Source organism: Cavia porcellus, unplaced genomic scaffold, assembly GCF_034190915.1.
Source record: "Cavia porcellus strain 051 isolate PalLab524CR breed Dunkin Hartley unplaced genomic scaffold, mCavPor4.1 scaffold_7, whole genome shotgun sequence".
Taxonomy (NCBI): domain Eukaryota; kingdom Metazoa; phylum Chordata; class Mammalia; order Rodentia; family Caviidae; genus Cavia; species Cavia porcellus.
This window is the reverse complement of record NW_026947490.1, coordinates 48,066,539-48,086,204: the sequence shown is the minus strand read 5'-3', so window position 1 is coordinate 48,086,204 and position 19,666 is coordinate 48,066,539. Positions and strand designations below refer to the sequence as shown.

General features: G+C 36.9%; 1 protein-coding gene across 6 annotated transcripts in view; it reads left to right on the top strand.

The window, feature by feature from the left end:
• Positions 1-486: 486 nt before the first annotated feature.
• The window catches only part of Slamf6 (SLAM family member 6), a 44,931-nt gene continuing 25,751 nt past the window's right edge, over positions 487-19,666 (top strand). For 5 of the 6 annotated variants that reach the window (XR_010048812.1, XM_063253521.1, XM_063253520.1 and 2 more), the window contains exon 1: positions 487-638. Coding sequence is in view for 4 of the 6 variants with exons in the window: in XM_063253521.1 (XP_063109591.1) it covers positions 542-638 (97 nt within the window). In the remaining 2 variants the exon portion in view is untranslated. Of the gene's footprint in view, positions 639-17,327; positions 18,017-19,666 lie in introns of all 6 variants that reach the window. The other variant, XM_063253522.1, reaches the window with a different exon arrangement.

Here is a 19,666-nt window from a genome sequence, read left to right as displayed (position 1 = left end):
ATGAAAGGAAAAGACAAAACTAAAGAAAAGCAGAAGTAGAATACTTAAAAAATACTAACACAAAGATACATCTAACAGAGATATACACAGAGATCTCCACTAACAGCAGATTATGCACTTTCTCAAATGTACATATGAAATTACACTATAAATTTTTTGTTTGTTTTTGGATTTTTTGTTCTTTTGGGGTTTGGGTTTTTTTTTTTTTGTTTGTTTGTTTGTTTGGTTGGTTGGTTTTTTGTTTTTTTTGTTTTTGTTTTTGTTTTTGTTTTTGAGACAGGATCACTATGCAGTTCGTACTGGTCTTGCTCACTTTGAAGCCCAGGCTGGCCTCAAACTCACAGCAGTCCTCTTGTCTCAGCCTCTACACCTGGCTGTAAGTCTTTTAAATTCTTGAAAAAATAAAATTATGCAAAGTATGTTTATGATCAATTTGTTAATGAAACTGAAAGTTAGTACCCAGATCTTTAGTGTGGGAGGAAGTTTTATGCCTCCTCTCTGAGAAGGGGAAATAAGATTTTTCAACTGACAGCACATAGCAATGTTGACTACCTCAAGCTCTCCAGCTCCAGTCTACACCTCCCAGAGCATGTTTTGGCTGATCCAAGCTCTTCCACTTCTTTTCTGCTTTGGCTCAGGTAAATCCCCATGCAAAAGCTGTAGTCACTGAGTGATTGTCTTGCTTTTGTGCAGATTGCTTATTCTAAATCACTTAGAGTCGACTGATGAACAGATTGTCTGCTAAGACGCAGAGAGGGGTTTGCTGTGATGCCTGTATACTGCCACTGTCTTTCCACTTTGAATGCTAAGGGTCTGAGATGGCTTAGGAATAACAACTTTAACTGGGTCCATAATGGAAATAATCTCAGGGGCACAGGAAATTAACTTTTGTAAATGATGATCGTTTGAGATTTGTGAGCGACATGTTGTGGTGCAAAGAGAACTAAGATTTAAAAAATGAATCTTCTACCGCTTAGGTACTAAGTTACTGTGTAATTGCATGTATGCATTTGGGGCCTCACTATCTTTATCTAAAATATTAAAGGCCTATGATTCAGCCTCACTGGAATTTCTGGGTTCAAACAGCAACCCCAGAAATGATCCTCTTATCTTTTGCCAAGTGTGAAAAAAGAAAAAAACTGGTGTCCAGCTTGCCCTTTCTTTGATGCAAATTAGAGGCCATCTAGTCCAATAACGGTTAAAGAGCAGTGAAAAATGAATTAACCAATGTAACTTTGTTCCCTGCTGTCTGTTACATGCCATGTTTGGGAAACCACAGTGGTCCTTTAGGCTAAAGTATGGCATTCAGCAAGAAGAAACCAAACAAGAAAGTTAGCACAAAGCTAGTGGAGCTGGGGATATAGCTCAACAGCACAAGCATCTGTGTGGCAAGGGCAAAGTTAGGAGTTCAAGCTCTGATACCAAAAAAAAGCTAACATTTCTTGAATGTTTATTTGATTTTAGCTACTGGGCTAGGGATGTACATGTACCATGCTTAGAGGTCATATGACAATTCTACCCACTTATGTTATTAATAACCCCATTTTAGCATGAAGAATGCAAGCTAAGATGATTTAAATAACAAGCCAGCATGTAGTCAGCGCTTGAATAATTCTGAGACTCAATGACGGTTGAACAAACCTGTCAGCAGCACAAGAGAAAGCAAGAGATGCCATAAATGTAGAACTATGTTAACTGGCACTGGGAATCAAAGGAAAGCAGGACTCCTTAGGTCATTCGGTAAACACTCACCAAGCCTTGGCTGTTGCAGTTCTGGGAATTATATCATAAGCAGAGCAGGCATTTTCCTGCTCTTGTGGAATTAACATTTTGGCAGGGAAGATAAACTATAAATAAATCAGTAAAACCAAATATTGGATAGTGATAAACGACAAGGAGGACATCATTCAAGCAGGAAAGGGGGATATGAAATATGGCAGGGAGGCAGTCATGTTTCAGACAAGACAGCCAAAGAAGGCTACAGAGTTGGGCTCAAGCGGCCACGTGGGGGAAGGGGAGTTCAGTGTGGACTTGCTAACTGAAGGCATCAGGCTGATGACAGTCACAAGGAGATTTTCTGAAAGCAGCTGGAAATTTAGGACTAGGAGTTGGACCAAGGATGAAGACTTGAGAATCAGCAGCACAGAGACAGTGAAGCAAAGGAGAAAACTGGAATGAGAACAGAACTTTGAGAAATATATACAAGAGGCAGAAAGAGGAAGCAATCTTTCATTCATTGTAGAGCTCCTTCCTGACCTGGGACCAGGGAATTGTGGTTTAGGTTTTTTTTGTTTTTTGGGTTTTTTTTTTTTTTTTTTTTTTTTTTGCAGTTCATAATATCCTTTATTAGATAAGGCACAGTCTATCTGATGTGTTACAAACAGAACCCTGCAGCAGCATAGTTTTTATTATTGTTATAAATTGTGGTAAAATGAGCTCTGGATTAAAAATCTTAACAATATAACCATGAAATGTTAAGAAAACAAAATTTTATGTAAATCATAGTACTGACTTCCAACATGAAAGTAAAAACAGCAAAATTATGTACTTCACATAAATACATTTGGAAAACAAAAGTAGGCTACAGTCTGTGCCATGTTGATATACAGTTTCTGAAGTTGTTTTACAAGACTTTGATAATAAAACTCTTAAACTTATGTTCATGTTTCTGTAAAAAAATAAAATAGATATATGCAGACATCTAGTTAGGACATGAAAAACCAGAAGATTTACTAATCAACAAGTTGTGTGTAAAAAAATAAGCTTTTAAAAAATACATGTTTACATGTTTCTAAATATGCATATGTTTACATACATATTATAACACCAAATTCAAGGTTATTATTTGTAGACAGAATATGAGTATATACACCAAGAAAATTTCAAATCTAGTACAAGCATTGTGGAAAAGCATTCGCTACAAAGAGTTATTGGAAAAGACATGAAAGTAGTCACACTAGGGATAATCCTCACGTGTGCCAGCAATGTGGGAAGGCATTTACTACACAAGTCTTATCAAAGACGTGAAAGCAATCACACAAACAAGAAGACGTATTAAGTGGGCCATGTGAAAAAAGATTTGCTTGTAAGCATTTTGTACACAGAGCTCTTATAGGGGGATGAACCGTATTTACATAAACAATGTGGGAGAATCATTCGGTGAACTTATTTTTGGAGTGTGATCTTATATATAAAAGCCTATTTGGAAAAACTGCTCAGAGTTCCTTATAGAATAGATACCTGTACACATATAAATGAAAATTTGATGTCAATATTTCTTCATGGACTATCCATAAATTAATGTGCAGATGATGATCTAGAATGCATTCTGTTTTTCAGTAAATCACTTGTAAATAACTGAATTGAATATCTGTAGTGTTTTGTTTTTCGTTTTGTTTTGGTTTGGTTTTTTTGGTACCAGGGATCAAACTCAGGACCTTGCACTTGCCAGGCAGGCACTTATGCCACTGAACTACATCCCTGGCCCCAAATATCTGTAGTGTTTACTAGAAAAAATCCTGATGTACTTTTATGTAAGCCATTGTCCTTGAACCTAATCCATAGTATCTTCTAATACAACAAATTGAATCTAAATGTATTTCTTACTTCCAAGTATGGTTACTATTTATGTAATTTTATTTTTATTTACTTATTTTAATATGGGTAGTTACAGACTGCTAAAAAATAAGTTTTATTAATAGTGACTTCAGCTTTTACCTCACTTTTACCTTCTTACAAGAATGAATGACCTCTATAATTATTCTGAATATCCCCATGTTAAAATCCCTGTCCCTCATATCAAAATGCCTGTCCCTCTATGAATTTCCATGAATATTTCTTGTAACAGCCCTCTGAAATAAGTATTGTTCCTATCCTCACAGACAAAGAAAGAAAGTACAGAGCACTTAAGTAACTAGCTTTAAGTCACATAGTTGCAGGAGGAGGGCTGCAGAGAGAGAAACACTTGATTGTGTCTGTGGAGGCCTGCTGCAAGGGGTTCAGAGAGGTTGGTGGTATAGTAGTTAGCACAGCTGCCTTCTGATGCAAGCTGTTCTGAGGTCCAAGAGCAACGCAGTGTCACCAGAGCTGGAAATCGGAGCTGGACTCCAGAGTCTGTGCTCAGGGCCACTTTGCTGTGCTCCTTAGCTTACTACACAAAGCTCCACAGTCACTCAAGTGTGTATGTAATTGTATAATGTGGTATAGAGAAAGGCAGACACAGATTATGTGACTGAGGTTGCAGGAAGCAGATGTGAGTGTTCTGAGGAACAGGAGACAGCAGTGTTTGGCAGTGTGGGTAAAATCAGTACATCTGGCTGCTTTTGAGATTTTTTTCAAGTAAAAAATGTGACAGGTTTCATGGTTAAGAGATTACCATCTGATGGTTCCCTTTCCTCTGAGCAGCATTGCCTACTTTATACCAACACATTCAAATGTTTATTTTTGCTCGTCACAGGCAGAGAGCCATTTTGTATATTAGTATTACCCTCAAAGACACTTGCGCCTCTACCTCTCAGAATCGGTGGTCCACACCCACTGTGACCTGTAGCCCTCTGTACCTCTCAGTTTTGGGTTCCTCAGTTCAGATCTAGTGTCAGTAGCTTCGGCATCAACACTCAGATTATTTGGATGAAATTCATGTAACATAAAATATTTTCAAAATATACAATCAGGTATAATCATCATGTTGTACAACCACTAACTCTGTTATGCTAAAACATTTCACCAGCAACAACAAACAAACACAAAAAACCCCTTGTCTACTACACAGTCGCCTCCCATTTCCCCCTCTTCCCAGCTGCTGGTAAATACCAATCTGCTAACTGTCCTCGTGGTTTACCTATCCTGGATATTTCATGTGAATGAAATTGTATAATATATGACCATTTATGTCAGGTTTCTATGACTTAACATAATATTTCCAAGGTTTGTTCACACTGCATTGTGAATTAATAATTCTCTCCTTTACACAGTTGGATAATTTCATTATCTATACACACTACATCTTATTTATCCATTTATCGATCAGTATGTATTGGAATTGTTTTCCACCTTTGCTTCTTATACCTAGTGCTGCTGTGACAATTGTATACAAGTATTTGTTTGAGTACTTGTTTTCAGTTTGTCTGGGTACACAGCCAGGAATAGAAACATTGAGTCTCACAATAATTCTGTGCCTAACTTTTTGAGGAATTGCAAACTATTTTCCACAATGTCTGTACCATCATTCTGTGTTCTCACAGGAAGTTTATAAGGAATCTAATTTCTCCACGTTCTCATCAACACTTCTTCTCCTTTGTTATTTTTAGCACCACTGTGATTGGTGTGAAATTGTGTCTCACTATGGCTTTCATTTACATCTCTCTATGGAGAAATGACTGAGCAACTTTACATAAACTTAATGGTCATTGGTACGTCTTCTCTGGAAAAACGCCTACTCAAGTTCTTTGCCCTTTTTAATTTCTTTTACTTTAAAATGTATTTATTAGTGCCTGTTAATTTTATAAAATACTGGGTTTCAATGTGGTATTTTTATACATATATATTAGTCATATCTATCACTCCATCACTTCCCTTACATCTCCCTCCACTCGTCCCCATATTTCTATCCTCTTGTTTGTTAATAATCTCCCTTTAAATTTTGTGTCATCTTTCTTAGGGAAAATAGTCAAATTTTTTTTTGAATTTGGCTTATTTTGCCTACCTGATGATCTCTAGCTCCATCTATTTTCCTGCATGTGACATCCTTTTTTGTTCTTCCTTGTAGCCAAATTTGTTATAATAGCCCTATAATCCAAGCCCTCTGGGAAGAAGCTGGGGCAAGAGGATCATAAGTTTGAGAACAGCCTGGGCAATCTAGAAAAAACATGTCTCAAAATAATAAAAAAGGGCTAGAGAGGAGGCTCAGTGTAATAAGGCTCTGAGTTCAGTTCCCAATGCCACATGAATACTTACACAGACATGCGCACATACACACGCACACGCATTCGCATACTTTCAAACTTCTTTTTAAATTGAGCATAATTAACAAGTAAAATCACATATTTAAGATATAAAACATCATGTATTAAGATACATGTGTCCAGATGTGGTGGTTCACACCTGTAATCCCAGCACTTGGGAAGTTGAGACAAGAGGATGGCTGTGAGTTCTTCAAAGAGAGCTTGGACTGCATAATGAGAACCTGTCGCAAAAAACAAAGAAACCAAAGATACATAGGTATTGTGAAATAGTTACTAATTACTGTGGCCAAGCTAATTAACATATCTGTCACCTCACATAATGGCACGAGTTAAAAATTACTCTTAAACAAAAGGAAAACTATGCTGGGCATGGTGGTGCACACCTGTAAATCTCAGCAGTCAGGAGGCTGAGGTAGGGATCAGCCTGGGCTACAAAGTGAGCTCAAGGCCAGCCTGAACTGCATAGCAAGACCCTGTCTCAAAAAGACAAAATTTTTTTAAAAAGGAAAAATATACTCAGTATCTCACTCTCTGAAATGGATTAAAACAATTAAATGGACAGCAGTTTAGATGATTTCTTGATACCTCTATAAATTAATGCATTTCTAAAGTAAAAACTGGGGCCTGGGGATTTAGCTCAGCTGCATAAGCACCTTCCTAGCAAGTGTGAGGTTGTGAGTTCGATCCCCTGTACCAAAAAGAAAAAAAAAAGTAAAAACTGACAAGTTTCATATATACTGTTATATAGCCAGCTGTTCATTTAACAAAGTGAAGTGGACTTATTTTCAGCTCAACAAATTCCTGTCAACAGTGTAAGCTCTTAATGTTTTATTAGTGGCCCTTTTATCCATCTCCTCTAGTGCCCTTGCTTACAAGCCCTTCACCCTCCCCTCCTCTTTTCCTCTCATCTAATAGCGGTCACCATTCTACTTCCATGCCATCTGTTGTAAATTCTAAGTATTAGGGAAGATGTGCAATACTTACCTTTCTGAGTCTGGCTTATTTTGCCTAACATATTGGTCTCCAGTTCCATCCATTTCCTGCAAATGACATAAGTTTTGTTTTGTTTTGTTTTGTTGAGACAGAATCCCACTAGGGTAGGTCAGGCTAGACTTGAACTCACTACATATCCCAAATATGCGGCAATCCTCCTGCCTCAGCCTTCGGAGTGCTGGGACAAGAGATGTACCACACTCCGGGCCAAATGACATAATTTTGTCTTTCATTGTGACTAAAGAATGCTTCATTGTGTATATATACCACGTTTTCTTTATTCATTAGTCTGTTGATGGGCACTAGGCTGGTTCCATATCTTGGCTATTGTGAATTGTACCGAAATGAACTTGAATATGCAGTATCCCTGTAATATGCTAGTGTACATTTTCTTGACTATATATCAGGGAGAGGTGTAGTGTGCCATATGGGAGTGCTATTTTTAATTTTTTGAGAAATATCCATAGTGATTTCCACAGTGGGTGTACTAATTTACAGCCCCACCAACAATGTAGAAGTGTTCTCTTTTCCCCACAGTGTCTGTTTTGAGTTCTTCATGCTAGCCAGTCTTTCTGGAGTAAGATGGAATTTTTTTTTAAATTTTATTTAAGGAGAAAAAGAAAAAAAAAACCAAAAAAGGTACAAGTAACACAAAATTTAAAAAATAAACAGTAAGAAATCACTAGTTAATAGATTACATATTCTAATTTTAGAAATAGTTGTTCAAGTTACAAAATTAAAGCATATAAAGTGGACTTTCAAACAGTGAGACTGCAAACATTCTTGTTCAATGATCCAACAAAACTCAGTAATATGGTTATCTATCTTATACCCTTAAACATATATGCAGTTATAACCTTTAGAGCACTTTCTTTTCTTTTCTTTTGTACAATGACAATTACATATTTTGGGTTTTATTACTCCCACAGTTCTTATAACTTTTTTTGAAGAGAGTAAAACCAAATGAGACATATCAGAACAGAGTCAGTCAAATCAAAAGGATGGACATAATAGATAATGTAAAAACAAAATACAAGGTGATCAACAATGGTTACCATACTGCCTCTTGCTATCTAAGAATTGCCTATATCATCAGTTATAATAAAGTTGAACAAAATAGTAAAGAATAAAACCAAAACATTGGCGACATTACAGGACTTTAAAAGAAGATAATAGTCATCCAGAATGGGTGTCATAATGAATCTTATTGCCTTCAGAGGTGTTGCCTATACTTTCAAACTTAGTACTATCAAGCTAAGCAGAATAGGGAAAAATCAGTCAAAACAAGATGGTGAGAGCAATACAGGGTTTCAAATCAAGTTAATAGGAAATCAAAGTAGGTTACTATAATGTATCCTGCTATTTTTTATTTATTTTTCCCTTAATTAAAAAGATAAAAAAAAAGTCAATAATTTAAAAAAAGGAATTTGAGATAAAAGAGGGTATAACAACAGAACAGCGCAGGTCAAAACATAACCATTTAAGCAAAATAGTGTTTCACCACAAGATATCCTGACATAAAAATAGTTACCATAGTGTCTCTTTCCTTGAAATCTTTGAGTATAACTTCGTATACTGTAGCATCAAACATATCCAGACAAGGTAAAACCATTCAAGAGAATGACATTATTACAGGGTATTTAGAACCAACTAACAGAAAATGAACAATGGTTTCTGTATAATCTCCTCGTCTATAAAAGTTTTTCCTTATATTATCACATATAACAACATCCAATAAAATACAACCTGTTAAGACCAATGGAGACAGAAGAATAAAAGCTTGATGGGACTCCAAAACAAGACAATACTAAATCAGCACTAGCTATTATGATGTCTTGTTTTCTCCAAAATAGCTGTTCCTATGATCCAGTGTTCTCTGCCTCATTTCTGTTGAGCTCTTTTTCTGTCCTTTGTTGTCAGTTTGTCTTCTTCATTTCACTTTCTGCTCCATTCATTGTGGCCTCTCTGCCACTATTTCTGGAATTTTGGTATTTTCCTTTTTTAGAACATTCTGCAGTATTCTCTGTAGAGTTGAATTGGTGGTTGCAAATTCTCCCTAGTTCCTCTTTATCCTGGAAGCACTTTGTTTTTCCATCAATTTCCAGGGACAGTTGTGCAGGATATATCAATCTTGGCTGGAGGTTATTATCTTTCAAAGTTTGAATTATTTCCCCCCACACTCTTCATGATTTGATGGTTTGTGCAGAGAAGTCTGCCGTAATTCTGATGGGTGTTCCCTTGAAAGTGATCTGTTTCTTGTCTCTGACAGATTTTAATATTTTGTTCTTATATTGGATTTCTGGAATTTTGATTATTATATGCCTGGGTGTAGCTCTGTTTGGGTTGCAGGTGGCTGGGGTCCTGTATGCTTCATACAATTGAGTATCTTTACCTTTTGCTAAATTAGGAAAATTCTCCTGGATTATTTCTGTGAGTAGCTTTTATAGTTCATTTGTTTGTGTCCCTACTTCTTCTTTTATGTTCTTAATTCTTAAGTTATAGATCCTCTTATCATCTTCTAGTCTTTGTATTATTGCTGTTTGTTTCTTTATTTTTAAGAAGTTTTTCATTTCATTCTCCCACATTACAAATCTGCCCTCCAGTTCAGATAATCTATCCTTAGTTTCTTTCAAGCTGTTACGCCAGCTTTCAATAAAGTTTTTAGTTTCCTGGTAATCTCTTTGAACCTGCTTCATGTATTCTATGTTTTCTCTATTTTCTCCATCAAACAATTCTCCACTTTTTTTCTGTTCTTCCATTCTACCATCTGTTTTTTCTTGGGTGGTGCTTAGCATTTCTCTAACTATTCTACTTATTTCTTGCTTTAGGTCATTAATAACTTCATTTTTGAACTCATCTATGAGGCTCTGGAGATAGCACTTTATGGCTATTGGTGCCATGTCTGATATTGCATGTTTCTCAGGATTGGGGCCCAAGAATCCTTTCATGTTGCTCCCTCTTCCCATATTTTTTGTTCCTTCCATACAAGTGTATATAGGAGGCCAAGTTTCTTTGTTGGTTACAGTTTGTTTGAATTGTGCTGGCTAGGTGTTCCCACCCACTGCAGTGTACTTGGGAGACACAGACCTGGGCAGCCTATGCTGGGCCCACCCCTCTAGGTCAACCTACCAAAGGCTTCACTGCTAGGGTGCACCTGCAGCACTGGGACCTGGTTTGGGCTAGCCTACTGGGTTTTAAGTCAGTGGTGTCACCCAGGCCAGGCACCCCCACACACACCAATCCCACTTGAGAGGGGAATATGCGACTAAGGACACTGCAGTGTCCTGTTCCGGCTAGTCTGCCTGGTCCCAGTATGTCCTTTGCTGAAGCCTCCTACTCTATGGAAGGGTCCCCAATCCCCTCACTCACTACAGGTCGATGCAGGGCTCCTGGCCAGTCCCGCTCCTAACTCCATTCGCTGCTTCCCACTCTCAGAGCTTTCCTCGCCTCTCTCCTTGCCGTGCCGATTGGGACGCAGCAGTGGCTGCAGGAAATTCAAATCTCGACTTCCAGTGGAGCGGGCTCCAGCTTCCATGCTGAGACTTTATCTGTTCCTGTTTTAGCACCAGGATTGCGTTTCCAGTTGGTTTCTCTGAGTTTAGTTCATTCCTGGGTCAGCAGGGTATATCTCCCCTTGCTTAGGACTTCTCGCCCCGCATCATTCCTGGATTTTAAGTGGGGTATCTCAGAGAGCCTCCGTAGCTGCTGCTATCTATCTGCCATGTTCTCCCCTAAGATAGAATCTTAATATTATTTTGATTTATATCTTTCTAAAGCCAAAGACACTGAACTTTTTTAATGTAAGTATTGGTCATTTGTACTTCTTCTTTAGAGAAGTTTATGTATATTTCAACTGACCATTTTTCTCATTCTGTAGATTTTCTCTTTGCTTCTTTGGTTGTTTCTTTGGAAGTGTAGAAACTTTTTAATTTGATATATAATCTTATTGATTATATCAAATTATTGATTGATTGATACAAACAAACAGAATTGCTGAATTTTGTTTGATTGTATCTTATTGAGGACTTTCACATCTACATTCATTAGGGAGATTCTTGATGTTATTTCTTGTACAACTGTTGTCCTATTCAGAAAGCCCTTGCCTATGCCTGTGTCTTCAAGAGTTTTACCTATTTTATCTTTCCACAGATATTTCTTTTTTATTTATTTATTTTCATTTTAAAGAGAAAAAACAGAAAAACAATGACAAAGTTTCTTTTTTTAAAATTTTATTTAAAAGGAAAAAGAGAAAAACACAAAACAACACAAAGCAGTGTAAGGGTACACGTAATACAGAACTACAAAAAAATAAAAAAAAAAAAACAGTAAGAAATCACCTGTTAATAGATTACATATTATCATCTTAGAAATAGTTGCTCAAATCACAGTATCAAAGATTACAAAGTGGATATTCAAACAGAGAGACTGCAAACAGCTGTGTTCAATGATCCAAAAACATTAATATAGTCTGCTATTTAACACTCCTAAACACACTTGCTGTTATATCCGTTAGAGCTCTTTTTTTTCCCCTCTCTTTTTTACAACAAAATTTACACATTTTGGATTTTATTATGCCTTAGTTCTTATTACTTTTTTGGGAGGGAGAGAATAAAGTCAAATATGGCAAAACAAAGCTGTCAGTCAAAACCAAGGATAGACATAGCTCATGATGTAAAACAGAGTACAAGGTTATCAACAATGGTTATCAATGATGTCTCTTGTTTCCTTAAAAAGAATTGTCTATCTCATTAGATATTATAAAGTTGGACAAAACAGTAGAGAACTAGACCAATAAAACTTAGGCATTGTAAACATTACAGGACTTCCAAAGGAGACATATGTCAAACCAGAATGGGCATCTTAGTGAATCTTATTGCCTTCAAAGTAGTTGCCTATACCCTCAAACTTGATACTATCATACGGAATGGAACAGAGTCTAATCAGTCAAAACAAGATCGTGGGAGTATTACAGGACTTCAAAACAAGTTTATAGGAAATCAAAAAGAGTTACTATTATATATCCTGCTAAGTTTTTTAATTTTCCCCCTTAATTAAAACAAACATAAGAAATAACTAAATAATTTTTTTAAAGAATAAGGGAGAGAGTGAGATAAAACAGGACATAACAATATAACAATACAGGTCAAAGCATGACTGTTTCAGCAAACTAGTGCTTCACCACCAAATAACCCGACTTAATAGTAGTTACCATAGTGTCTGTCTTTTTCCTTGAAATATTTGGATAAAACTACATATACTATACCTTCAAATATTTCCATATCAAGAAGCCCAGAACAAAGCCTTTCCAATTAGTAAGTGAAAACGTTATAAGGCTTCAAGGCCACATAATGGGGAATCATGATTACCACATATTTTTATATATTTGAATCATTACTTACATTAGGGAAACTATTCGGTATTCACATATGCGAGATTGATTTATTTCACTTATGAGTATGGTCTCAAGCTGCGCCCACTTATTGATAAATATCTCAGTGTGGTCCTTCTTTATAGCTGAATAATACTCCATTGTATAGAAATACCACAACTTTTTTATCCATTCCTCAGTTGATGGACACTTGGGTTGTTTCCAAGATCTGGTGATTACAAATTGTGCTGCGATAAACATAGGTGCACATATATCACTGTGGTATGATGCTTTCAGTTCTTCTGGGAATATGCCTAGAAGTGGAATAGCTGGAATAAATGGGATTTCCAATCCCAACTTTTTGAGAAATCTCCAGACAGACCTCCACAAAGGCTGTACCAGTCTACACTCCCACCAACAGTGCAGGAGAGTTCCTTTTTCCCCACAGCCTCTCCAGCATTTGTTGTTGTTGGTTTTCTTGATCCTGGCCATTCTTTCAGGAGTGAGATGGTATCTCAGTGTGGTTTTAATTTGCATTTCTCTAGTGATCAATGATGATGAACACTTTTTCATGTATTTATTTGCCATTTGCATTTCTTCATCTGAGAAGTGCGTATTCATCTCAGATGCCCATTTTTGGATTGGATCTTTGAATTTTGGGGGTCTGAGTTTTTTTAATTCTTTATATGTTTTAGACAAGAGTCCCTTGTGTGAGAGAGAGTTCACTAAAATCTTTTTCCCAGTTTGTGGGTTTTCTTTTCACTATGCTGGAGATTTCTTTTGACATGCAGAAACTTTTTAATAAGAAGTGGTCCCAGTTATTGATTCTGGGAAGTATTTCCTGTGTGGTTTGAGTCCTGTTCATGAATTCTCTACCTACTTCTATGTCTCCAAGGTTTCTACCCAATTTGTCTTCCAATAGATTTAGTGTTTCTGTTTTAATATTCAGATCTTTGACCCATTTAGATTTTAATTTAGTACATGGTGATAGACATGGGTCTAGCTTTAGTTTTCGGCAAATGGAGAGCCAGTTTTTCCAGCACCATTTATTAAAGAGAATGAACCTTCCAATGAACCTGCTTGGCTCCTTTATCAAAGATAAGGTGGTTGATGTGTTTGTAGTTGTGGTTGTATCTTCTAATCTATTCCATTGATCTTCGGCTCTGTTTTGATTCCAATACCATGTTGATTTTACTACTGTTGCTTTGTAGTATAACTTCAAGTCAGGGATTATGATGCCTCCTGCTTTGTCTTTGCTGCTTAGAATTGCCTTTGCGATTCTAGGTCTCTTCTGGTTCCAGATGAAATTTAGGAGTGATTTCTCTAGATCTATAAGGTATATTGATGGTATTTCTATTGGGATTGCATTGAATCTGTATAACAGTTTTGGGAGAATGGCCATCTTCACAATGTTTGTTCTTCCTATACATGAGCATGGGATGTCTTTCCATTTTCTGAGATCATCCTCAATTTCCTTTTTCGGTGTATTATAATTTTCACTGTATAAGTCTTTCACTTCTTTTGTAAGAGTAATTCCTAAATATTTCATTTTTTTGCTTGCTAATGTGAATAGTCCATTTTCTTTTATTTCCCTCTCTGTGATTTTGTTGTTCGTGTATAGGAATGCTATTGATTTCTGAGTACTGATTTTGTATCCAGCCACATTACTGAATTTATTTATTGTATCTAAGAGTCTTTCAATGGAGTTTAGGGGGTCTTCTATGTAGAGTATCATGTCATCTGCAAACAATGATAATTTAACTTCTTCTTTTCCTATCTTTACCCCTTTTATTTCTCTTTCTTGCCTAATTGCTCTGGCTAGTACTTCCAGTACTATATTAAATAGGAGTGGTGATAAAGGACATCCTTGTCTTGTGCCTGATTTTAAAGTAAAGGCTTTCAATTTTTGGCCATTTAGTATGGTGCTGGCTGTTGGTTTGTCATAAATGGCCTTTATTATATTGAGGTAAAGACCATCTATTCCAATTTTCTGTAAAGTTCTTATCATGAATAAATGTTGGACCTTATCAAAAGCTTTTTCTGCATCTATAGAAATGATCATGTGATTCTTATTTTTGGCTTTATTGATATGGTGGATTACATTTATTCATTTATGTATGTTGAACCATCCTTGCATTCTTGGGATGAATCCCACTGGGTCATGGTGTATAATCTTCTTGATGATTTTCTGCATCCTATTTGCCAATATTTTATTGAGGATCTTTGCATCTGTGTTCATTAGGGAGATCGGTCTATAATTCTCTTTTTTAGTTGGGTCTTTCTCAGGTTTTGGTACTAGAGTAATATTTGCTTCCAGGAATGACTTAGGAAGGATTGCTTCCCTTTCAATTTCATTGAATAGTTTGAGGAGTGTCGGCATTAGGTCTTCTTTGTATTTCTTGTAGAATTCTGCAGTGAATCCATCTGGGCCTGGGCTCTTCTTGGTGGGTAAGGACTTAATTACATTTTCAATTTCATTAACAGAGATTGGGTTATTCAACAGTTTTACATCCTCTTGATCTAGCTTTGGTACTTCATATGCCTCTAAGAATCTGTCTATTTCTTCTGTGTTATCAAACTTTTGAGAGTAGAGGTTTTCGAAATAGGTGTTGATGATCTTCTGTATTTCTATTGGGTCTGTAGTGATTTCACCTTTTTCATTTCTTATTGCATGAATTTGAGCTTTTTCTTCCCTTTTTTTAATAAGGTTGGCTAGGGGCTTATTGATTTTATTTATTCTTTCAAAGAACCAACTCTTTGATTCATTGATTTTTTGGATTGCTTTCTTAGTCTCTATTGCATTGATTTGTGCTCTGATTTTTATAATTTCCTCTCTTATTTTGGCTTTGGGCTTGACTTGCTCTTCTTTTTCTAGCTGTTTGAGGTGTAGCATCTAGTTATTTATTTGTATTCGTTCTGTTTTCCTGATGTGGGAACTCAGTGCAATAAATTTTCCTCTCAGGACGGCTTTCATTGCATCCCACAGATTCCAGTAAGTTGTATCTACATTTTCATTTTCTTTTAGGTAATGTTTAATTTCTTCTGTGACCCAGTGATTACTCAAGAGTGTGTTATTCAGTTTCCATGTGTTTGCGGGATTTTTGCAGTATCTTTTATCATTAATTTCTAATTTCAGAGCGCTATGATCTGATAACATGCAAGGGATGATTTCAACTCTTTTGCATTTGCTTAAATATGTTCTGTGAGCTAATATATGGTCTATTTTAGAGAATGATCCATGTACTGCTGAGAAGAATGTGTATTCTGATGTTGTTGGGTGGAACATTCTGTATATGTCTATCAAACGCATTTGTTCACAGGTGTGATTCAGTTCTGTTATTTCTTTGCTCATTTTCTGTCTCGTTGATCTGTCCCTTGGTGTCAATGGTATATTAAGGTCTCCTGTTACAATTGTGTTACTGATAATTTGAGTTTTCATTTCTGTTAATAATTGTTTTATATAACTGGGTGCTCTGGAGTTTGGTGCGTATATATTTAAGATAGTTATCTCTTCCTCTTGGAGTTTTCCCCTTACGAGTATGTAGTGACCTTCTTTGTCCTTTATGGTCATTGTTGGTTTAAAGTTCATGTTGTCTGCAAACAGAATGGCTACTCCTGCCTTTTTTTGCATTCCTGCTGCATGAATAATTGTTTTCCATCCTGTGACTTTCAGTCTGTGAGTATCCTTCTGGGTTAGATGGGTTTCCTGTAAACAGCATATGGTTGGATTTTGTTTCTTGATCCATTCTGCTAGTCTGTTTCTTTTGATTGGTGCATTGAGACCATTTACATTAATGGTTATTACTGTTAAATGCTGGTTAATTGTAGGAATGTTATCTCTCTGCTGTTGCATCTTTATCTTTCTGTTCTGTTTAATTATTTGCTTTGCTTAGTGGTTTTTTCCTTTGTGTATCTAAACTGTCTTTCAATATTTTTTGCAGGGTTGGTTTGGTGTTCATGAAGTTCTTCAGTTGTTCTTTGTCATGGAAATATCGTAGTTCACCCTCAATTTTGAATGATAGTTTTGCAGGATATATCAGTCTTGGTTGGAAATCATTTTGCTTTAGGATCTGGAATACTTCACTCCATGCTCTTCTTGACTTTATTGTTTGTGATGAGAAGTCTGCTGTGATTCTGATAGGTTTTGCTTTATAAGTGATCTGTCTTTTCTCTCTGACAGCTTTTAATAATCTATTCTTGTGTTGGATTTCTGGGATGGTGATTATTATATGTCTGGGTGTAGTTTTATTTTGGTTATGACTATTTGCTGTTCTATATGCTTCACTGATCCTGATGTCAGTTTCTGATCTCATGCTTGGGAAATTTTTAGCTATTACTTCTCTAAATATCCTCTTGACATCCTTTATGTTGTCTCCTTCTTTTTCATTAATCCCTATCATTCTTATGTTATTCTTCTTTGCATCATCTTGCAGTTGTTGAATTGTTGTTTCCTGATTCCTTGTTATTTTTAAAAGATCTTTCCTTTCCTGTTCACTAGCTGCAATCCTGTCTTCAAGGTCTGAAATTCTATCTTCACTTTCATTAAGGTGGTTTTTACAACTTTCAGTGGAGTTTTTTATTTCCTGTATATCTCTGTGCATCTGCATTATGTATTCTGTTTGTTTCTTATATTGCTCGTCTAGGGATTCTATCTTTTTGTTTACTTCCTCCAATTTTTTATCTGTGTTTTCTTTAGATATATTCAGAATCTCTTTCATTTCTTTTATCATTTCTTCTTTTATCTGGGAGATTATTTCGAGTTTGAATTTCTTTAAAGCTTCCTGGAGTTGCTTGTCAATTTCAGTAGCTATTGTGTCCAATATTTGAGGCGGATGGCATATATTTTCTTCTATATACATTACTCCTAGGGTTTCTTGAGATGGGCTGGAGGTTTGAGGTTGTAATTTGGTCTTTCGTTTTGTCATTTTCCTATATTTCTGTGTTTCAAGTGTTATTTGAAAGCTTCCTCAGGATCTGTTGGAAATCTCCTTCTATGTTTGCAGCTACTGAGACTCTGGCACCACGCTACCCCAAGCCACTGGGCCTGCAGAACCAATGGCCCTCCTCTGCCTGCTCAGAACTCCACAGTTCCAGACCAGCTGGGCCTCAGGGACACTGTGCACCCACCTGCCCCTTGGAAGTTCCACAGCTCTCCAATCGCAGCCGGGTTAGGGTACTCACCACAGGCCCCGGTGCCTCGGGAACCTGTGATCCCTCCCTGCTTGCAGAGATATCCACAGTCCTCCAAACACACCGAGAGGCCGATGCAGGCACCCCAGATCCGCCCAGCCCCTCCTCTGCACACCGATGGCTAGGCACGGCAGCGAAACAGGCTGGGCTCCGGGGATAGTGTGGACCCGCCCACCCGTTGGAAGCTCAGCAGTTCTCCAAGTGCAGCCAGGATGGGGAGGCAGATGTAGAGGCCTCAAACCCACTACTCCACTTCACTGCACCCGGAAGCCTGGAGGGTCCGGAACAGTCTGAGATTTGGACAGAGTGTGCTGAGCACTCACCACAGGCCGCAGTGCCTCAGGAACTTGCGATCCCTCCCTGCTTGCAGAGCTATCCACAGTCCTCCAAACACACAGAGAGGCTGATGCAGGCACCCCAGATCCGCCCAGCCCCTCCTCTGCACACCAATGGCTAGGCACCTGACAAAGTTTCCAAACAAGATAATAGGAGATTAATAGTGGTAAGTGCTTTGAAATTATTATCCTCAAAGTAGTTGCTTAGATTACAAGATACAGACATGAAAAATTGATCAGATAGTAAAAGCACAAACCTTTCTCTCCAATGAACTAAGAGAAATTAGTAGTATAACTACTAGTAGTATACATATACATTTTGTTTTCTATTTTGACATTAGTTTAGTGCATGGTGATAGGCTTGGGTCTAGTTTTAGTCTTCAGCATATAGAGAGCCAGTTTTTTCCAGTACCATTTATTAAAGTGGCTGTCTTGCTTTCAGTGAACATGTTTGGCCTCTTTGTCTAAAATAAGGTGGCTGAGTGTGTTTGTAATTGTGTTTGTGTATTCTAACCTGTTCCATTGCTCCTCATGTCTGGTTTTTGGTTTTGAGTTTTCCAGGGTGGGGGTGGGGGTGTTGCCAGTACCTTGCTGATTTGATCACAGTGCCTTTGTAAGGGATTATGATGCCTCCTGCCTTGTCTTTGTTGCCCAGATTTGCTTTTGATATTTTAGGTCTCTGCTGGTTCCAAATGAATTTTAGGAATGTTTTCTCTAGTTCTATGAGGTATGCTAATGATATTTTGATTGAAATTGCAAGAAATCTGTGTATCAATTTTGGGAGTATGGTCATTTTTACTATCTTGATTCTTCCTATCCATGAGCAAGGCATATCTTTTCATTTTCTGATATCATCTTTAATCTTTTTTCAGAGTACTGTAATTTTCAAAGTATAGATTTTTCTATACTTCCTTTGTTATACTGATTCCTAAGTATTTCATTTTTGTGGATGCTATTGTGAAGGGTGTTGCTTCCCTAATTTCTCTGTGAGACTGGTGTTTGTTTGTGGTGTGCTATTGATTCTCGGGTGTTGACTTTGTATCCAACTATGCCACTGAATTTGGTTATTTTGGGTGTTGACTTTGTATCCAACTATGTCACTGAATTTGATTATTAAATCTATGTCCTTTGGTGGAGTTTTTGGGGTCTTCTATGTAGAGTATCATGTCCTCTGTGAATAATGATAACTTCTTCCTTTCCTAACTTTATTCCTTTTTCTCTCTCTTGTCTAATTACTCTGACTGATATTTCCAGAACTATATTGAATAGAAGTGGTGATAGTGGACATCCTTGTCTTGTTCCTTATTTAAGAGTGAAAGCTTTCAGTTTTTGTACATTTAAGGTGATATTGCCTGTTGGTTTGCCATAGATGGCTTTTATCATACTGAAGTACGAACCATCTATTCTGATTTTCTCTAGAGTTTTTTTTTTTTATCATGAATGAGTGTTGGATTTTATTAAAAGCTTTTTCTGCATCTGTTGAGATGATCATGTGATTTTTGTCTTTGGTCCTGTTAGTAATGGAGTAGTACATTTATTGATTCATGTATGTTGAACCATCCCTGCATTCCTGGATGAATTCCATCTGGCTATGGTGTATGAGCTTCTTGATTATTTGCTGAATTCTGTTTGATTGTATCTTATTGAGGATTTTTGCATCTACATTCATTAGGGAGATTGGACTGTAATTTTCTTTTTTGACTAGGTCTTTCTCTGATTTGGATATCAGAATAATACTTGCTTTCAGGAATGATTTTGGCATTATTACTTCCTTTTCAATTTCATTAAAGAGTTTCAGGAGTATTGGCATTAAATCT